Source organism: Strigops habroptila, chromosome 7 (genome assembly GCF_004027225.2).
Source record: "Strigops habroptila isolate Jane chromosome 7, bStrHab1.2.pri, whole genome shotgun sequence".
Classification (NCBI taxonomy): domain Eukaryota; kingdom Metazoa; phylum Chordata; class Aves; order Psittaciformes; family Psittacidae; genus Strigops; species Strigops habroptila.
This window is the reverse complement of record NC_044283.2, coordinates 62,661,369-62,682,891: the sequence shown is the minus strand read 5'-3', so window position 1 is coordinate 62,682,891 and position 21,523 is coordinate 62,661,369. Positions and strand designations below refer to the sequence as shown.

At 36.3% G+C, this 21,523-nt stretch overlaps 1 protein-coding gene across 1 annotated transcript in view; it reads left to right on the top strand.

Annotated features, from left to right (window-relative positions):
• EDNRA (endothelin receptor type A) overlaps nucleotides 1–11,676 on the top strand; it is a 32,661-nt gene extending 20,985 nt beyond the window's left edge. The window contains exons 4-8 of the mRNA XM_030492677.1: nucleotides 1,773–1,971; nucleotides 5,638–5,790; nucleotides 7,918–8,051; nucleotides 8,449–8,557; nucleotides 9,868–11,676. Coding sequence (XP_030348537.1) covers nucleotides 1,773–1,971; nucleotides 5,638–5,790; nucleotides 7,918–8,051; nucleotides 8,449–8,557; nucleotides 9,868–10,008 — 736 coding nt within the window. The 3' untranslated portion in view covers nucleotides 10,009–11,676. The remainder of the gene's footprint in view (nucleotides 1–1,772; nucleotides 1,972–5,637; nucleotides 5,791–7,917; nucleotides 8,052–8,448; nucleotides 8,558–9,867) is intronic.
• Nucleotides 11,677–21,523: the final 9,847 nt, after the last annotated feature.

Below are 21,523 nucleotides of genomic sequence, written 5' to 3'. Positions count from 1 at the left end.
AATTAAATTTGAATTTTAATATTTATAAGTATGTGTGAGAAGATATGATGCTGAATGTTACTTTCTCAGTTATCTCAGTATAGTTTATTTGTTTCAAAGGTCTCAGAATTCCAGTCTCGTAGACCTCTTCCCCATGAGTGAACCATTGCCTCCCTCCTTTTTGATATTCTTTGAAGATAAGGATGCCTTTAGAAGATGTTTTTATTTTTAATCTGGAAGTCCAAAACATAGTTTGCTTTTTAGTATGTTGAAAATCTTCAACATACATACAATACAGTGATGTACTGAGAACACGTCCATAGTACACCTGTGACACGGTTTCTTACAATCTATAATCCTTCTCAGTCACTTCTTATTCTGACATTTTTTAAAGCAGACAAGCAACCTCTCTTGATTTGTTTTTTCCTCCTCAAGAAGATTATTTGATGAATGGATGCCATGATATATCCATGTTGCGCTGTAATTCCAAATAGGAAGGTGCTATCACTTGGGGGAAGTAAAATAAGCATTTTAGGAACTGATTCATCACCAGTGACAGAATGTTCTCCAGCATGCCTTTGAGATTATTACAAGATCAAAAATATTTGTCCTTCCCATCATTTTTAGATAGCAGTCTTTGCTAAATTGTTGGAAATGCTAAGCAGCTTGATTACTGCAGTTATTGCTAGAGATCAGTTAAGCCTGCTACTGAAAATGTTATTTATGGACTGGTTTGTACTCTGTGTTGTATGCCCATCAGTCTTCTCCAAATAATTTTTGAACCTTTTGACTAGAGCTGACAAAGAGGTTGAGGTCTCAAAGCTAATAAATTTCTACAAGTTCCTTGAAAACTGGCAGACAAGTAGTTCTTGTTCCCTGAAACGGGGAAAGGCTGCAGCAACAGCCTTCTTGGTAACAAGAATATTCCAGCACTGAAGGGACAGAGAAGGTAAACAGAGGAAGAGGAAAAGAGAGAAATGTATGGGCTGTATTTGAAACTTCTTTAAGTGTTCCCACCTTTTATCAAGATTACAGTTATGAGACTCATACACATAGGAAAGCAGCTTTAAATAATTCCACTTTTTACAGAGAAACTTTCTATCTAAGGGATAAAGTAGTGGCAAAATGTGTTGAGATTGCCATGTACAGACTTCGCCATTCACTTCAGTTTCTCATTGGAAAGGTGATGCAGAGGCTGAGACAGCTGTTAGACAGTCCTAACTAGTGCTCAGTTGTAGTCTAATGGAAATATAGAATATGCTGCATAAACCCAGTATTTTTAACATTGAAGTGTAAATAGAACAAATGCATTTTCATTTCATGAAGAGTATTTTCACAGTATTCAGTCGATGGAAGCTGACAACTTCACTCCAGATAACACTGCAGTTACAGCTGAGGTAGCTGAAGCAGATAGCTGGCTTGTATCTGTTAGAATGGCTTATGTGCCTGGAAGCTTGTTTTCTTTTATTATGTCAGTTGATCTAGTAATAGATATAGTCTGTCCTCACAAACCTTGCCTAGTTTAAATAGAAATCATTAGTGTAGTCCACATAGCAGAATTCCATGAAATCCTGTGCAAAACAGTTGCAGCCAGTTCTCCACCCCTTGATGTGCTCTGCTGTGTCCTAGATGGCTTGGTAGCTGGCAGAGCCCTTGGAACAGCCAGAAAAAAACCAAGCAATACAAGTCTAAGATGTCAGCCTTAGGATTTTACTTAATATATATAATTGAACCAAGATCTTTGAATTTAAGGAAGAAACTGAAGATTGGAAACTAATGCCTGTGTCTTTCAGGTATAGAGCAGTTGCGTCCTGGAGCCGTGTTCAGGGAATTGGAATCCCTATGATCACTGCTATTGAAATTTTCTCCATTTGGCTTCTGTCCTTCATACTGGCTATTCCCGAAGCAATTGGTTTTGCTGTGGTACCTTTCAGGTACAAGGATGAAGGTTATGTTACCTGCATGCTCAATCCTACAAATAGTTTTATGTTGGTAAGTAATATTCATTCTTATTGTTTTGGATTTCAGAGTATATAGGTTAGGCAATTAAGATATTGGATTATAATATACTTTGTTCATGCATTAAAGTGCAAAATGTATTCTAATGGTGCAAAGAGGATCCTTCAATTACAGTGACCTGTCTCTACTTTCAGCTAGAGATATTAAATGGGACTTTACAACATTTTCCTTTCTTCACTACTGAGGATTCTTAATACAGTATTTTGCAATTCAGGCCTGCTTACAGTCAAGAGATGTACCAGGGTAGCCAGAGTCTTGGAAAGTATTGTTTCCAGGTATAACACCTTGAAGCTTGTAAATGTCAAAACCCGTGTTTTACCATGATTAGTCATCCTTTTGCATGCAGTAGCCAGCTCTTTTGGAAGACAAAGAAAAGGGTGGGGCCATCCTCTAACATAACTCTTCCTATTCTATGTGCACTTACAAAATCAAACAGAGAATAATCCCTTTATGTACAATAAATTACAACTACAAATCTGTCAGACTCACATCTCCATCCTAGGTAGCTTGGGCACTGTTAGTTGTCATCTAGATATAGCAGCTCCAGAGCAAGAGAAGTACCTGAGACACACCAGGCTTCTTTGGCACATTTCATAGCCTTCATAGTGCTACTGCAGCTTACCAGTTGCCAATACTCACATTAGCTTGTCCAAAGCAAGTCAAGTTAGTAGTCACTACAGAATTAATAGACCTATACTGTATAGGATAGTGATCTTCCTCCTGGCCTTACGCTGAGAAAACAGGAAAGTGGTATCTTAATTTTTCCTTTGTGAACCCAAAGAAGGGCCAGTCACCTTTCACCCAGTAATAAAAAAAGAGTAATATTCTGTTTTGTCTCAGACAAGGCAGACAGTGCATGGTCTTAAGTCTTGAGGGAAACTCCCTATTTTTTTCTGGACTAGAATTTTTCAACATAGAGTGCAAGTTTCTCTTTTCTGAATGCCTAGCACTTCTCCTTTTATTGGATCAGAACATGGCTTGGGATAGGATAGCGCAGGATAGGGCAAAATGGAAGTAGGAAATTTAGAAAATGAAAAGTACAGATGATAAGTGTTTTTCAGAGGAACATCCCCAACTTTGGTAGGGTTACGCAGACTGCATGGATGGCAGAAACAAGAGACAACTGCAAGAGAAAACAAAAGGAATTCCCTAATGGAAATAATTAATGCAGATGGAGATAGAGTGGAATTGCCCAGAACTTCCTATATCTTTGTTTCTAAACTCTTCAGACTATATGACTGTAGATACTTTAGTTACAAGAATATGATTTATGAAATGAGCACTGCAGCAAATTTCCCTTTTGTAATGCCTGTTTTTCTCTACAAATGTGCCTGGACAATCTTCATTTCTTCTCTCCCTAAGAAAAAGAATAGTTTTCTCTTCTCTCTTCTCAAAAACTCTACAGTTCAAGTCTTCCATAGGCATACTAACTTTAATTATTGTTCTTAATGTGGTAAGTAGAATAGCTTGTTTTGTTTTATTAGCCAGAATTAGTATCTTTTACTTGCTCAGGATAATTCAAAAGCTCCAAATCTCCCCATACCAGGTTGATTTGAAAGAAACCAGCATTTATGTCCAAGCTGAGAGTAAATGTTGGATGGGTCGGCCAAAACAGTGTCGTATTTCAAGGCATTGCAAGCAAGTGCAATCAGAACATTAAAATGGAAATGCCACTTTAACCTTAACTATAGTATTTACTACCACAAACACCACAATAAACAATTGCTAAACTTTGGGAAAGATTTATGATTAACTTTTTTTTTTTTTTTTAATAGGAGCTTTATCCATGTTTAAAGCTATCCTTGAAAGACTTAAAAGATTCATGCTAGACCATGATTCCCAAGGGGCTGAGTGCACTAGGAAACTTGTTTAAAATGCACATTTCCTGTAGAAAATCAGTTCCATGTGGGCTTTCAAGACAAACAAAAGAATGACTACTTCTCTTAAATCAACCCAATTTCATGCTTTGATGTAAGCTTTGTGAAACTCAGATTCCACAATTAATCATTTACAGACATTTTCATGTAGGTTTTATACAGAGTACACATTTTGTTGTGCTGCCCAACCAACATGATTCTAGGCTGACTTAGAGGAATCTGCCATGGAAAAGATAATTGTCTCCATGTATTTGTAATCCTTTTCTCTGCAGAAGGAGTTGTACTTAGATTTCCCCTCAGTACAAACTCTTCAAATATGAGGCATATTGTTTTCTGGTTTTCTCCTGGCAGAATCTCTGTTCCCACTGGGGAAAATTCTGCCCCCAAGGAGAGCGCAACTATGCAGCAGACTGTAACCCCTCCTCACACAGTGATGAGGCTAATGAGGAGGAGGAAACAAGCTAATCAAGACAATTCAGAATGTCCTGAATTCAGGGGTTTTGGCCTAGTACCAGCAGCGTACTCTAAATTAGCAAGCCCTGTAAGCAGCCAACTATGTTGAGGCAGATGGAGAAAAATCAAAAGCCTTCCCTTTTTCTTAGTAAATCAACTTCCTAGTGTAACTAAAGCAGATTTAAAAATTAACGTTATTAGACATTAGCCTATTAATTGCATCCACTTTTTAATCTTTCAGAGTATCATTCAGCTTTAAATGTAAACAAGATGTCAAAAGCTTGGCTTTCACAAACAGGATTCATATAATCCTCAGTTACTAGCATTTTGACATGTGGTGTGGGAACTGTGATGTTACAAGAGCACATCCGCTAGGAATAAACAAGCTAGGGGAAAGATTATGAGAAAGAAGGGTCCTTTTTACACTCATCCATCTCAGTGACTAACATAGAGACAGGAAGTATTTAAAACGTCATATTTCAGTGCACACTTTTGTCTAAGCATAAAAGTTAAAAACCGAGATACAGTATTTTCTCAAGTCTAAAAATATAATCATTTACAGAAAAGAGTAATTTTAAATGTTTCATTAAATGTAGTATTTCCTATAATACATAAATGTACTAACTTGAACCACATCTTAAATTACAGCTAACAATTCAAATTGCACAGCAAAATACTGCTACTTTATCAAGTCCTGTCACAAAAGGCAAATGGCATGAATGGCAGGCAAAGGGTTAAAAGTAACTGTACCTCTAGAAGCCACCCATCCTAAGCTTTGCATATATCAGACAACACTTATGAAGTGGCTCCTATCTGCCCAGTACATAAGCAAACCAACTACCAATCTTTCCACTGATAACAAAAGGTGATTAAACCTACAAGACATTTTGAATTTTCCTTTTTTGGAATCAGGACAGAAGCCATAGAGGTAAATGGCATTTCCTGAGACAGGCTTTTAGTAAGATTTGTTATCTCAAACTGACACTTTATGTTTTGGCATGTCTTTTTCATGAAACTGGATTCATGAAACCGGAGTGTAAACGTTCAGAAAACACAACCAAAACTTAATTCCAACCCATTACAGATTGCAACAAAAGTTGCAAGGCAGGCTATCTGTGAGGTAAAATAAATGTTTACACTGCCACAATTCCCAGTTGTTGGTTCAAAACAGATTGATAGAAATGTTACATAATTTGTGGTGTTTACTAATAGACCAGCGTACCCACTGTCATTCTTTCCAAGACCCTACTGCGGTACTATCCATTGAATCATACGAAAATATCTTCTCTTTTCTTTGCCTTACCTACAGTTTTACAAAGACGCAAAGGATTGGTGGCTGTTTGGTTTCTATTTCTGCATGCCGCTGGCATGTACTGCCATCTTTTATACACTAATGACTTGTGAAATGCTAAACAGAAGAAACAGCAACTTGAGAATTGCTCTCAGTGAACACCTTAAGCAGGTAAATATCAGGGATGCCAATGTTTGAAAACACTGTTCTCTCTTCGGGTTAGCTTAGAAATGGTTCAAAGTGAATTTGAATACAGTAAATTACAGAAAGTGAGGATGTAGGTTATTTCTGATGTTAAGGTATTTATTTAAACCCAAAACACAAGACTAAATCATAGTATAAGGAAGTACTGCAGACCACAAGCTTGGGAAACTAGCCAGTTTCTTTTCTTAAGAATGTATGACAGTTGTGCTCTCCTGCACTTTAACTTCAAATCACTACTGGATAAATGCTTTGAAATTGAACTACAAAGAATGCCAAAAAAAGATGTTTCTTATTATTCAAAAAGATATGACTCCATGTGTCCTCCCTCCTTTTGTCACTTTGATATGCAACTTTAGTTTCATATAAAAAGCAATTGTTGAATAGCCTGGTTTAAAAGAGAGTGGATTTTTTTTTTTCAGGGCCATTGCACTGTTGCAGTACCACTACTGTAGCTGCTTTGTACAGAGCAACAGGAGAATAGTACAAACGAATGATCATAGAGTGAAGCCACTCACAGAACCATCAGATCTCACTTTGCTGTTTTTGCAACACTGTCTGATGTTTAATTCCGAACTGAAATTTTAAAAACAATCTGTAACTTTTCCCCTGTGTTGCTATCAGCCCTTCAAATTCCACTCTTTATTTCACATTCCACATGTGAACTCCTGAAGCAGTTCCCTCAGCAGCGGAGTGAGTTCTCTGAGGTTCCTACTCTGCTGGTTCATTCCAGATCAGGGCAGATGGGGAAAATCCTCCCCTTGTGCAGATCCTCCACTTTTTCCCCTCATGGGGCCCCAGGGTCGGCAACACAGTCTGTCCGAGGGCCACACACAAGCTACTCCACCCAGTAGAACTAGAATGGTATGTACAGGGTGGGTGGAGGAATCCACCCTCCAGCTTTCCCATCCTGACGTGCAGTGCCCAGCAAGCTGTTAAGACCGTATGCCACATTTTACCAATGTTTGTCTTTTTAACCATCACCTTTCTCCCTTCTTCCTTCCTTCCTTACCTACAGCCTTGTCCACATTAATGTCTAGTCACAATCCTTTTCATATTTTGGTAAAAATGGCTATTATAAGAAAAAAGAAACAATAACAGTCATATTCAAGTCCTAACGCAGCTTATTGTAATCACACATTGGACTCTCAGTTTGTTAATGACAGAGCCTTGCGATTCTTCTTATTGTTACATTACAGTGGCAGTTTCAGAAGTGGTATTCTTTCCCCTTCATATGCTTCTCTTTATCGAATCCATGCCTACCAAACACCACTGGTATGCATTGTCAGAAATCCACCAAAACATCTGTAAATCTCTACAGCCATATAAAGTACCCATTAAATTGAAATGATTTCCTGACGAAGTATTATGAGATTAAGTTGTAATACAGACATTTTTGAAATTTTGTTTGTAGAGGAACTATGTACTTAAGAACATCAAGTTCACATAGCAAGGATCACATAACAAAATTAATATACTGTGCAGTATCCCTTTATGTAACATGATGCATACTAAATATAAAATAATACATTGGGGAGAATTTGACATCCTGACTAGGTATGTGGTTGAATGGAACTTTTATTGCCAATTGATACAGATGCCTTGAGTTTACAGATTGCCCCACACCAAGAATTAGGTGCAACTGGTTTATCAAGCAGGTGTGATCCCAGTTTCCTTCATACATGAAAAAGTTTTCTTGCACATTATGCATGTTTCTGAAAAAAGAGGTTTATCTGAGGGATTGCCAGAAAACTAATTCAGTGCAGAGGAATAAGAAAGGCTGGGAAAGTAATCAAGTTCAGGAAAGCCCAGCAGTGGATTTTCCTTGGCTAATATCGACAATGTCCTGGCAATGACCTGTGTGCTCCAGCTGCTCCAGTCTCAGTGGTGAGCAGGTTCTATTGAGGATGACCAGAATCAAGAACATGAGAAGCCCCATAAAAAAACGGTTCAGGGATGTCAGGGAGTCTGGAAGCTGCACGTCGGGAATCCTTGCATGCTTTATCTAGATTACTTACTTTGCTGCCAACATCACTATATTACCTTCACCTACCAATATGAATTAGGTACTTAGTCATAAATATCTTCTTTTTCTAGCGTCGAGAAGTTGCAAAGACAGTTTTCTGTTTAGTAGTGATTTTTGCTCTTTGCTGGTTCCCTCTCCACTTGAGCCGAATTTTGAAGAAAATGGTATACAATGAAAAAGATCCCGGCAGATGTGAACTCCTCAGGTACTTCATTTTCAATTCCAGTCAATTGTTTATACTGAAAAAAATATAATGCTGCATGCTTCTAGTTTATGTGAGAAATTTCATTGTGCATGCAACTGGTGTTAGAAGAGCAAACACTTTATTCCTTTTCAGCTGCATCCGGTTTCAGGGGTTTTACTTTTAATAGGGTAGCGTAATTTCAATAAATGTTGTCCATTACCATTGCAATCACTGTCCTCTGGATTTTGTGAATTTCTGTGAGACAGGTTATTATAGACCTAGCATGGTACAAGATTAGATTGAGGGAGTTAGATAAGAATTAGTTTCTCTGACAGAAGAGATTGTAACCTGAAAGAGCACGGGTTCTTGTACAGCATACGAACAGTTTACATGTTTTGCTTTCTCTTTTGTTGCTTAGTTTCTTGCTGCCATTGGATTATATCAGCATCAACCTGGCAACCATGAACTCTTGCATAAACCCAATAGCTCTGTATTTTGTGAGCAAGAAGTTTAAAAACTGTTTTCAGGTAAGATATTCTTGATAAAATTGTATGTCCAATTAATGAACTGTATTAAATCACTTAGTTATTATCTATTTTTAGCTGTTGGGAGAAGAGGAAAGCAAAGGAATGAAGGATTATAAATTGCCTAGTTTACCAACTAGCAGCTCACATAACACACATACCAAACTGGAAATGGAACTATCCACTTTGTCTGAAATGCTAAGCCAGTAAATAAGTTTGACAAAGTCCTCATATGTAAACCTGTAAACTAGGATAGACACGCTCTTGTAGGTACTATTTATCTGCATGTGACATGCTCATGAAATAGAATTTGGTTGATAACAAATTTCCCACTCTAGATGAAGACAGCACATATCTAGGACACCACGCTGCCTGCAGTTAAACAATCTGAAACAACTAAAATTTTCAGGCTTGAATACCAAAACAGCCACCTTAGTTGATTTTGGCAATTTAATAGGCATTATGGCTTTTACCTGCATTTTTCCAGCTCCTACACATGAAAACATATTTCAAGGCTAAAACAATTTCCTTTTGACACTGTGCATCTGCAAGTCCCCATTCGCCTAATAAAGACAACACAGGAATAAAGAAAATGAGAGCATATAGTGGTAAACAAAGTAACGAAATGGAAAATGAAGACTGAAATAGCTTTATCTGCAAAGAAAACCAAACCACAACAGAATTGTACCACTAAACTTTTAGTCTGCAAATAGGCAACTCAAGCTGCTGAAAAAAATGTAATAAATTATTAAAATAGAGAATAACTGTTTGACTGTAGCCTGCTTTAACTTGTAAACTATTTTAAGGGAGCATTTTCACATGATAAATAAGACATCAGCTTTGCTTTTTACAGTCCCCTACTTCATTTGCGAACTGTGGAGAAGATAATATACCTGAACTTGTCCTCAGGTGAAAGGGAGAAGTAACAGTGGGTACTACCAGGCTGCTCCTCATATCATTAGTTCATTCTTCCCATTTGTCCTTCCAAATAAAATTACCACCCAACAACTCTAATTAAAGAATTTTCAGCTATTATTTAATTTTTCCCAGCTTCTCATCATACCTTACTCTTTCCCTTCTAGTATCAAGATCATTAATTCAGGCAATCTCTCCACAGACCAGGCCTAATTTGCTGCATTTGTGATGTTTAATGGCAAGAATTGTTTGCATCCCTGGGTAAAAAATTTGCCTGAGTGCAGCTATCACTCCCTTCAGCTAGAATGGTTTGTTCACTTCTGAATTAAAAATGTGGCTGCCAGCCTGCACAGTTGATAGATTTGTGTTAACCCTTTTTTTCTTTTTTTCATTTCCAGTCATGTCTTTGCTGTTGCTGCTCCCAGTCTAAGAGTCTAGTGACTTCGGTGCCCATGAATGGAACAAGTATTCAGTGGAAAAATCAAGAATTAAACAATCACAATACAGATCGAAGCAGCCATAAAGACAGCATAAACTGAGAATTAAGGACTCTGAGACCACTTCAGAATCAAACAGGAAAAAAAAAGTCACAACAAAGCTATTGCAAGAGGAAGCCCAGTGACTGTTCCGTAATCAATTCAGACATGTGCACCCTTGTACCTAATTCTAGAGGTGACCAAGTAGATTGACTGACTATAACTGTGATGTTCTGTGAACTGAGATCCACTGGATGGTAACTTGGTCTCTGAAAAGGATATTGATGTTATTATGACACAAAAAACTGACATGAACTAGACAGTGGTTTGCTCTTCTCAACCAAGCAGGAACTGTCCAGTGCCTGTGACTGGTACAATACAATCTTTTTACCTGATTGTCACCTAGAATTTATCAGTCTGGAATTTTAAAGAAGATATCATAATGGAATCTGTCTGTGGCTATATTTTCTCTCTGCCCATTTGTCTTTTAATTTTTATTTGTGCGCTGGATATATGCCATGCACCAGTATGTTTTGCATGTTGTTGTTGTTTTTCAGGTTTATGTTGGAAAATGTTTTGGTCCGAAACAGTATTTTATTTACTTATGTTACAGTGGGTCAGGACATTAGCTGGGCAGTTCACATTTGTAGCACTTCAGTACTCAACAATAGGAGGAGACCATTTAATGTAGTATTGACATTTGGCACTTAAGCACAGATTAATACCAAAAAAAGAGGTATTAATAATACAGTACTATACTGTGTTATTTATTCTAATGCTCTGTACAAAATAAACATAATCTATACCAGCAAGAAGAATGAAAGATGCCCATAAAGAGGCACCTTACAATGTGTTTTTAATTAACCTTCCGTGTTAATTCTTAAACTATATGAACCTATTAATCTATTTAGGCTACAGCTGCATTAAATCTCAGTTGAAATGAGTGTCAGTGGAACACAGTGAAACAGTATTAAAGCTGTCCAAAGAGTTCTGACAATATGGTTAGTATCATAGCAACTCTGCACAACACTACTTACACATTGTGAACATGAGGTTGCAGTCACAGTGAGTGCAGAACTGTGGAAGTCCATAACAGTTGGATGTAGACATTTTGTGCCTTATGCTTACAGAGGTCTTTGCCTTACTCTCACAACGTTCAAAGATTTTAATGGGGTTTGATAGTTTATTAGCATTGTTAACCATACAAATGCTATGAATAATATATAGAAAATATTGCTTGCATACACATAAACTGGTGATTTACTTTTTATTTCTATCCATTATGGCCACATGGCAAGAGATTCCTTGTTTGGCTATAAAAATTTTTAATAGGTAGCCTTTCATTGAATAGTGGACTTAAATAGTGTGGTGTCATATATAAGAAGCCTCACACACAAATCTGCTAGGAAATTTATAGCATTTGTTGTGCCAGGCTAAGAAGCAGTAATTAGAATTCCACAAATTTTTAAACATCCAATGCATTTCAAGTGAAAGTTACAATCCTGCATATTTTTATTTATGAGGTCAAAATGCTAGTGCCTACAGTGACTTCTGCTGCACAAGTTTCCCAAATGTTTACATTCACACAGATCTTCTAAAGTATATTAAAAAAAAAGTTCTTTAAATTGGTTAATGTATTTTTGTGTGCTTTTGTCTCTGCAACATATATGCGTGTATACATACGAATTTATGTTCATGTGTTATCAACCTAAATACAGTCTTCTGACAGTGCTCTGTAGTAGTGCCTAAGAACATGGTATTAGATGAGACTCGGGTGAATTTTGTTCAAAACATTTCATCCTCAAACTGTATCAGAAATCATAGTAAATGACTAACAATGATTTCCTTTAAGAAGGTCGAATAACTGAGTCTGTTTACATCCTGACAGCTTCACTGCTCCTTTGACAGAATCAATTGGGCAGGTGATAAAGGTAAAGAGAAAACAGACATGAGGAATGAATTTAAGTTGTAAAGTGCCCCTTGTTTATTTCAAGGTAGGAAAAAAGTTTTATGTGCATTCCCCTCTTCTGTTATTTGACAGATGAACAAAAAAAATTCACACTATGCCACCAAATTAATAATCTGATTGTTCAGAGATAATCTTTTCTGCCTGTCTAGATAAGACAGTGAGAAGTAGAGAAAATCCTGGACAGAAACTTTAAGACTTCTGACTTCTACAAGAAAAAGCATTTACCTGCAAAAGTTTCAGACCCTGAAACAGACCATTTTTAGACTTTATCAGCACTGATGCCAACCGCAAGCCATGAAAAGGTAACAGTTTTCTTTCTAGCATTAACACTTCAAACATCTATTGCTTTCAATCCAGTAGGTGGTTCTATTATGTGGCAAAGATATATGCACGTGCACGCACAAAGCATACTTTAAGCCAGTTCAGCCTAGATGGAAAAAACATCTTCCTCCTCCCCAAAGAGCTGACTGAACTTAGAGGCAGCATTATAAAATACAAAACTTTTTAATCAAAGAAAAAAAGAGGGTAAAGTATCTAACAGATGTGAAAGGTGTCTTTTAGAATGCTTTAGAATGATTTTTGGAAGCTAGCTTAGGAATCAAAACCTGCAAAAACTCATTGGTGATCATCATTCCATCTCCTCCAGCCAGTGGAAAGATAGACAGGGCCTAAACAACAGTGAGCGATCTCAGGCTCTTTTTTTTTGCCCATGCTTTTTTATATTTTCACTGGTGGCTGCCTCTCCTGCTCAGAAACCAATCATAAGGACAAAGGATGTCATGACATGGCAGTTATAGTGAAGGGAGAACTGTTTCTGTAAAACTTACTAAGGTAATTGTAAAATTCTCTCCTAGTCTTCCCACCGATAATGGTAAATATTCGTCCCAGTATTGTATCTACCCTCATTTCTGAAAAAGCTGCCTTTCCAAATGAACCAACAGAAGTCTTCCACAGTTCTGAAATTCACCCTGTTTTAATTTTAACCTTATCTTTTCCTGAAAGTTCTGCAAAAAGGTGCTCTGGCATTTCGCTTTGCGCATCAAAACCAGTGTAGGTTTAGTTGGGATTTTCCTCTGCTGTTGCACAGAATCTGTTTTCTGTTTTATATCAGAACAACTTTCCAAAACAAGTATCCTTCCATCCTTCTCTTATTTTATACATGCTTGTATGTCTGCTCTTCGCATTCCTCTCAGCTGAACCAAGCCTAGCTTTTCTCTGCAGCTGACAGGATCTCTATTTCAAAAGATTCAGATTAATTTCTTAAGATTTTCTGTAACATCTGTTCATCATAATCAAAATCCATTTAACTATCACAGTCATCTTTTTTGTGGACTTCACAATTACTGACTCTTTGCAGGCCAGTCAGTGTAAAACTTCATTGACTTTTTCCTTTCATATCCAGTCTCACATCTCGACTTCAAACACTTTGCAGAGTTTTCATATATTTTAAAATCCAGTTATTCACCTTGTTTTCAATATGCATTTTATTTCAAACTACCTTACTAAACATTTCCTCCTTGCTATATTTCATGCTTACGTGCTTCAAAGACACATACAGCATACATAAGTTTTCACTTATATTTGTATTTATTTATTTACAAATGAAACTCTGTGCTTCAGACGTGACCTAGCCAGCTCCTGTGCCTTAGGAAAAAGTATCTGTGCAGTCATTCCTCATAAATCTCACCTGATAGAATTGTTAGCTTGGTTCTGTGAAATGAGGCTTATGCAACATTCATGTCTGAGTATATTTATTTTTGCTTTTAATAAGTCAGTTTCGGGTATTTACCTCTCTGTCCCTCCATATTTCAAAAACAACTGTGAACCCCCTACCCAATTTCAATAAATTATACAGAACAGAGTTACCATCATTATAAAGTTATAGAGAATTTCACAAAAACTGCAGGACGGGTAAAAGAACAAGATCCTACTTGTGCTCTATGTAGCAAATTGCTGAAATGGAGTTCATATGTACTCAAATTCACATGATAGATGCATGAATATTACAGATGCAGAAAAAGCTTTGATCTGAGCTTGCAACTTGTAAGACATCTGAGAATCAAACCACAACACACAAAATCTTGGAAACCAGGATTTTTAAGTTCTATTGCTTGTGGAATTACTTGGTTTTTTGCTGTTTCTCTTTCATCATTTACATATTTACCACAATCTTGTTACCATATCATTCGATACCATGAAGTCTTATGGGTTTTAGTTTGTGAGAAAACATGGTACAAATTCAAATGCTCCTGCATTTGTATGAATGTCCCTGAGGCAAAGCATGCATTTTCATTAGAGGAAACACACTTAGACTGCATGATAACATCACCTTGCAAAACTTCTTCCAGACAATCAGTTGTACAAAGCTTGGCTCAGTGAAGTATTCCTAATCTACACTCCTCACCCTTTCAAAGACTAAATAAAGGCAATTCTCTCCAAAACCAGAGTAAGAGAAGACAAATATAAAGCTTATAGAGCAGAAACAATTCCCAAGTTGCATAGGGAAAAAAACCAACAAACCAACCATCCAAACCCAGGCCTGTTTAAAATGTCGATCTAAAAGAAATGCAGCCTATCATTAGTCCGAGTGTGGGAAAGGAAGATAAGAACTAAATAAAAAGATGTAGGTCATCTCCACTTTCTCTAACAGAAGCTGAAATGAGTTGACCTCTAGTAGCTCATCTAGAACCAGCTTTTTCCCTATACAGATATCACTGCTTCTGAAATGAACTGTTAAGTCATTTGCATACATACTGAGTTTTGCAGTATCATTAGTTACCGTAGCTTATTATTACAATGAACTTCAACAGAAGTGTTACAAATGATAAGAAAAAAGAATTTATTTCATTCTTCAGCAGCATTCTGCCCACATTTCTCAGAGTAACTAAGCAGCTGCAAACTGCTCTGAAATCAATGACTTGGAAGTACTTGGTGCATCTCAGAATAAGGCCTTTACTTTAATCTCATGCTGGATTCCCAAGGAGTCCTCCAGTCTTTTACTCCAGTCCTTGGGAGTAAAAAGACTGAATCTACAAGTTACTGAATCAAGCATCCAAAATGATTAATGAGAAGCATTTCTAACCTATCCAAGTGAACATGCATTCTGCTGTATATTTTAAAAATAGAAGAAGATTAGAAATCCATTGCTGCTAGACACCAGTGTGCTATCCTGTAGCCACGCTTCATGTTTATTGAAATCTCTGTGTCTAAAGATTTTGTCTTTTACTCTGCAAAATTATTATACAGTGGCCTCTTAGTATTGCCTCTGAATAAAGTATACATCTGGATTAGCTTTCTTTCAAATATCTACACAGTATAAATAAAGCAACCATCTCCAGATACGTGGCATATTCCAATACAGAAGCACAATTAAATCTTACTATCAGAAAAGTGACAACATTTCAGGGTCAAGTTTTAAACAGAAAATTCACATAATCTTCTTGGGACAAATGAACACTACAGTTCAGTACTACTACTAGTGGGAAAATATATTGATTTTTTTACAGAAAAAAACCCTCCAAACCAAACAAAAACAATGCAGAAATCTTTATCACTTTTCCTAATTCAACCGGATTTAAAATAATAATTAAGAGTAGATGTTTACATGAATAATGAGAATATCTAAGTTCCATGAGTTGGAATAAAATACTGTAAGGGCCATAAATCTTTATGCTCTAGTATATAAAGTAGGTCTAAATTCTGGGGTTTCGGAAGATGTAAGTCTCCAATGCAAGATTCTTTGATTTCTCTGCAACATTTCTCTGAATTCTTAGCTCCGAGAGACATGTCAGCCTCAGAGATCATTGTAAAGAAATGCAGATGCCTTTCTGAGTGTTAAAATATTCTGAGGTATAACATATTGAATTATTTCCTTTTTATGATCATTTGTGTGTGTGAGAAGCTGCTTGCACAGAACTTTAACCACTGGTTGTTCTTCTATATAAAGTGCATTTATATATAAAAGAAAACCCTGATCTTCTCTTCCATTTACTTAAAAAGTGTGAGCCATTTAGAGAGAAAGCAGAATGAAAATACTGTGTAGTTTAACTATGAGCACTTCCATACCACATATGACTGACTGTACACTATGATAACCAAAGATGTGAATAGCCCATTGGGTAATCAAATACTGAAATGCTTTAACATAAAAGTGCTTGTTGAGAAATAGAAAAGAAAGAATATATTCATAACAACAACAGTTTGCTTAAACATTCAATATTCTAGAAAATAAACTAGGACAGTAGTAAATTTGAAAATTGGGTAAATTCACTTGGTGACGAATACAAAAATTTGGCCTGGACACACAAAGTTGTTCAAGTTTATGTTTAAAATACCACTGGGATAAAGGCATGAAGTTAATCTACAAAGAAAATTATTGGCTACAACTTCAGTATGAAAAAGCAGCTAGAGAAAGATCAAATTCCCTTCTAAGATTTCCAAATTTTTTGGACTAGAAGTGGTCTTATATAAGAGCTGTATCCCAGTTCTGTGTTTTGTAACTTATTTATGTTTCCAGTGAAGGACTTTAACACATTTCATCAATTTTGGTTGATTTTTTATAATCTGCTTGGAAAGTATGAAAATGGCATCAAGACTTAGCCGGCCTAGTTTTACTTGCCCGAGATTATAAATTGCTCACACAAGAATTGAACACATCTACTGACTGAAATAATAAATAAAGAAGGATATTATTTTATTTGCCAGCTGAAGGTATTATCTTAATCAAAGTTAAAACCAGTCATTAAAGTAATTTTGAGTTTCAAGTAGTAATGTGGGATAAAATTCTGAACCTACTGAAATGAATTATAAAGTTGCCAATGACTTCAGTACGCATGGGATTGCAGTCAGAATCTATGGTGGAGCCCCATCAGCATGGTAACTATGGCAAGGTGAGTAAGCCCATTACACCTATGCACGACAGAAGAAATGAAAGATTCTGTGGGGCTTGCATGAATAATTGCAAAATTATCATCTCATATGCTCAGGTGGGAAAAAAGGCTGTGGCACACTTTCTCTCCCATAAAATCAGCTTAGTAAAAGAAGTCAGAAGTGACAGGGTTCTCCTCTCACACCACTCTACCAAGAGAGACAGGTAGCCAGAATAGGAGAACAGGAAGATCCTCACTATAGGATACTGATATTCTGAAAATCCAGAGTATTGTCCTTATCCTGGCCTTACTCCAAGATGTTACTCTTACTTATACACGTTCTTGCACAGATATCAATAGAATGATCTATGTCAATGCACTTACTGCATGTGTCCTCTTCAGTGTTTGGGCAGGTACTGGAAAAGTTCAGTTGGCTGGAATATCTGAACGTTACGTATCCCTTACATGCCTACTGCAATTATGCAGATCAGTTTTACTGAAACAAGTCTGGCCTACACTGAAATCAATGCAGACATATTATAGTGTGAGCACGTACCTCTCACAAATAAAGCAATTGTATGTCAGAGGAAACACAGGATTGATATTTATTACTGCAGGGGATGTAGTATGCTGTATTCCTGAAGAAGTTGATATATACAAGAGAAAAGTTTCTCTGTGGGGGTTTATGCTGCTGAGTCAAACTGAAAACCTGTACAATTTTCCTGATGTACAGATCTCTGGGGTCTGCCTCCTTTCAGAAAATTTCATCTTCTGTAGCTGATTACATATTTAGCTGTTCTAAGGATGTATTTTCTAGGCTTTGGGAAAACACAGTTTGCACTAGTGAAACATTGCATGAGAAGTGTCATGTACAGTCACTCCCACTTGGCAGTTTTGCCAGGGGTATGTGATTTCATAAACATTGTTCTGTATGCAAATTAAATAATCAAGTAAAATAATACAGAAAATGTATTACATAAAAAAGAATTAGATGTCACAAGAAAAGGAGCTCCCTGTAACTAAGCCAACCTGACATACTTTCTTATCAAGCTCCACTTGGTAATAGTAGATTACTTTTTATTTAATCTGCAAGTAAATTTCAATCATCCTTCCTTTGAATTGAAAATAAGAATGCCACACAATGCTTGATTTATTGGATAATTGGTTAACTTTTTCCCTGTTGAGTCTCTGAATTGAATACAGATAATTAATACACTATTTATGTCATAGTTCAAGTAAGGGTACTTCACCACTACTTTGTAACCAAAACTGCCATGCTGTGCCCAGAACTGGTTAACAGTTCCAGACGTGTTAGCAACAATTTGTTACAGTGGATGCCAAGATGGAAAATGGAAAGAATTGACAACCCAAATAAATAAACAATGCAATTCAAGAACAATTTTGAGCTCACTAGGGAGCTAAAATCTGTTCCAAATGCTGCTTCAACTACATGTTGAATAAATACTCTAATAATTTTTTTTTCCAAAACTATGCTCTGCAAGCACATGACAACACAGACTGCACAACAATTTTGTAAAGCATTAAAGATGAAACTTTATAATGTTTAATACTAAAAGTTCGATGATGTGTAGTGATCTACAAGAAATTTTGAATGCTATTTGTCATTATCCAAACTCTGCAGAACCGCGAGAACTCTGCAAATTCAAAAGATTACAGAAACTTTCTCTAGATTGTCTAATACACAAGTTAGAGAAATTGGAAGCTGTGTGTTGAATTCAAATTTCTCTGACTTGGTGAAATTCAAATTTCCCTGACTTGGTGCTTGAATTTGTCCTTGACATCTCTCTTGTTATCTTGACCTTCTCTCTGAGGTCCTTTCTTATCCTTGACTTACCACCACCAATAAGCAGTATGAATTAGCTAATGTTGAACTCTTGACTGCTTCCACTACTTTGTTTACTTTAAATGTTAACTTTAACATTACCTTAAATGTTAACACTGGCATTAGGTATTACTACCCTTTTCCAATATGAATATGCCTTAAATTGTCAGGGTAGTTCCTGAAGATAAAGTAATTAAAATGCAACAGACAGAGGGCAGGTCAGTATAGGAAACAGAATAAAAGTCATGGGGAAAAAAACAATTAAATATTAGTATTGAAATGAGTTTTTCATCTTTAGGAAAGGCTTTCTATCAATTTTCCACAACTTTTCTCTCGAATCCTCTTCAGAATCATAATCAGTTAAAAAAATTAAGGCTTCTGTCTCGCACCAAGGAAGCAAAAGGTTTTATGCAATCCTTATAATAAGCTAAGAGTAATAAACAAAATTTTTAACTTTCAGATACACATAGTATAGAAGATTCTGAAATCTAATTAGCAATGGATTAATATTTTTATTACAAACAGTTCCAGAGCCATCAAACTACAGATATAAAAGGATACAGTCAAATTAACTTTAGTCGAGATTTGGTATTTGTAATCTCAATACACAAACAAAAAGGTCAGCCCAGACAACCTAAACTGTCAGCAGCAGGACAGCAAATGGTATAACACGCTACTGCAATTAATGGCTACAGGTACCGAAATGAATTAATTCTGTAATAATCCTAACACTGTATTTGTACCATCAAAACTTAGTTGATCTAAGCTTCTGAAGATGGATCTTGTAAAAAGTCTTCTGCAAATCCAGACAGATTATATCAATGTGACAATCCTTGTGAACACGTTCAATGACACTCTCAGAGAACATGATTTTGTGAGCTATAAGTTCCCTTTGCCAAAGTCACGTTGATTCTTCTAAATATGTAATGTTAGTCAGTGCAGCCATTAATTCTATTCTTCATTATAGATTCCTATGGTTTCCTGAATATACTTTTTAGCTTATTCATCTGTAGTTTCATGCAGAAATCTCTCTCTCTTCCCTACCCCGAGCATACGTTTGCTATGCATAGCTTCAGCTATAGCTAAAAGCTGTTATGAATTTCTTTGGAATTCTTATAAACAGCATTTGACTGGTTAATTGTTACTTTTTTTAATTTTGTTTTGTTTATTAGATCTATAAGCTCTTCCTTGGTTTAAATCAGATCTTTAGAACCACTATCAAGACAGTTATGTTATGGCAGGTGGTTTTTTGTGTTTCCTTTCATGTAAATGTGGCACTTAGGGACATGGTTTAGTGGTGGACTTGGCAGTCTTAGGTTTACAGTTGGATTCAATGATCTTAAAAGTCTTTTCCAACAAAAATGATACTATGATTCTACTATCCCTATGTTCAGTTATTTTAAGACTTAGGTTTTTATTTCTTGAAACTTGCATATTAATTGTTTCGATCAAAATTTTTCATGCTGGTCATCTTCCTTATGCCAAAGATGTGTTTTCTTACAAGAAAATATTAACAATCGGTCATTCCCTTCCAAAAATAAGTCTGCAAGTCCTATCAGACTTTCATCTGAAATGTTCTTGCTGAGATATTTAGGAGCGGGTACTTAAAAGTAGCATGGTGTCTCTGGGATGCAACTTTCATTGCCTTGTGGAACTCCAAAGCAAGTCAAAGTACAATTACCTGGAAAATCATCAATATAAGTCACTAGTAACATCCTTGGGTTTAGGTGCCAGAATCCCCAAGACACCATTCCCACTGAATCTCTGACAGATTTCTTTTTTAAATTTTCTTTAAAAAATAAACTTTCTAACTAAATTTTCACTGTTTATTCTTGGGGGGTTCTTTTCACTCTCACTCCTTTTTAGGTTGCTGTATTTGGGGTTCTTAATCATAGATGACAGAGCAATAGGCATCTCACAGTGTAAAGGTCTGTTCCTTTACGTTTTCTATGGGCAGTTATGTTTGGGATGATTTGTTCACAATCAGTAAGGCTAAAATCTGTCTACTTTGTATTTTGCTCAGTGAACGACTGCATTTTTCAGAGAGTAGTATCAGTAGTCCAGTCCTATTTTTCATGCCATACCGCTTCAAATGTATTACAGTATGTATGTACTTGAACCTATATGTACAGTGTTCACAACTGCCCCTATACACTCCACAACTGCACATGCATTCACATAAATTGTTCTTATTTGGGATTTTGCAGCTTTCTCCCAAATAACAAATGTATTTTTCCTTGCTTAATTCAATTTATGAAGTGTACTTAGATGTGTTAAGGGTGTCTCATTTCTGGATACTGAAAACCCATAAAGGTGTACATTTTTCGAGTTGATTATATACGTTTTCTTTAACTGTAGGTGAATAAATTTTTCTGTAAGTTTTCCAACAGAAATCTGACAGCTTGAGGATGACAAAGCATGAAAAGTCTTGTCTACAAAATATATTATTGCAGAATCATAGAAGTAAATAAAAATAGGATTTTGCAAGGGAAGTATGCAATTTTGAAGACAATTATTATGCACTCTTTGTTTTAGCAAAACTCACACTGAAATGGACTAAACTGCTGGTTTACATGCTGAACTGGATTCTTGGAAGTCAGTGGAAGCTTTGCCTGAGTAAGCAGGGTAAGGACCAGACAGTTGAGGTGGGCAATTTCTTCTTTCAGATGTTGCCTGAGTGTGTCTCAGAACTGAATTAAACACTTGATTCAAAATTTTACTCTGAACTGTGTGAAAGCAACTCCCAGCCAAATCCACTGGAGTGCTCACATGCACTTGGGAGTGCTGGCTCAGAAGATAGGACCAAGCCTTTTGTGATAATGATCCCCTGATGTATAAATGTTCTGTATGTATTGATGTATAATCACTCTACAAATTAATTGAGACAATCAAGTTCAG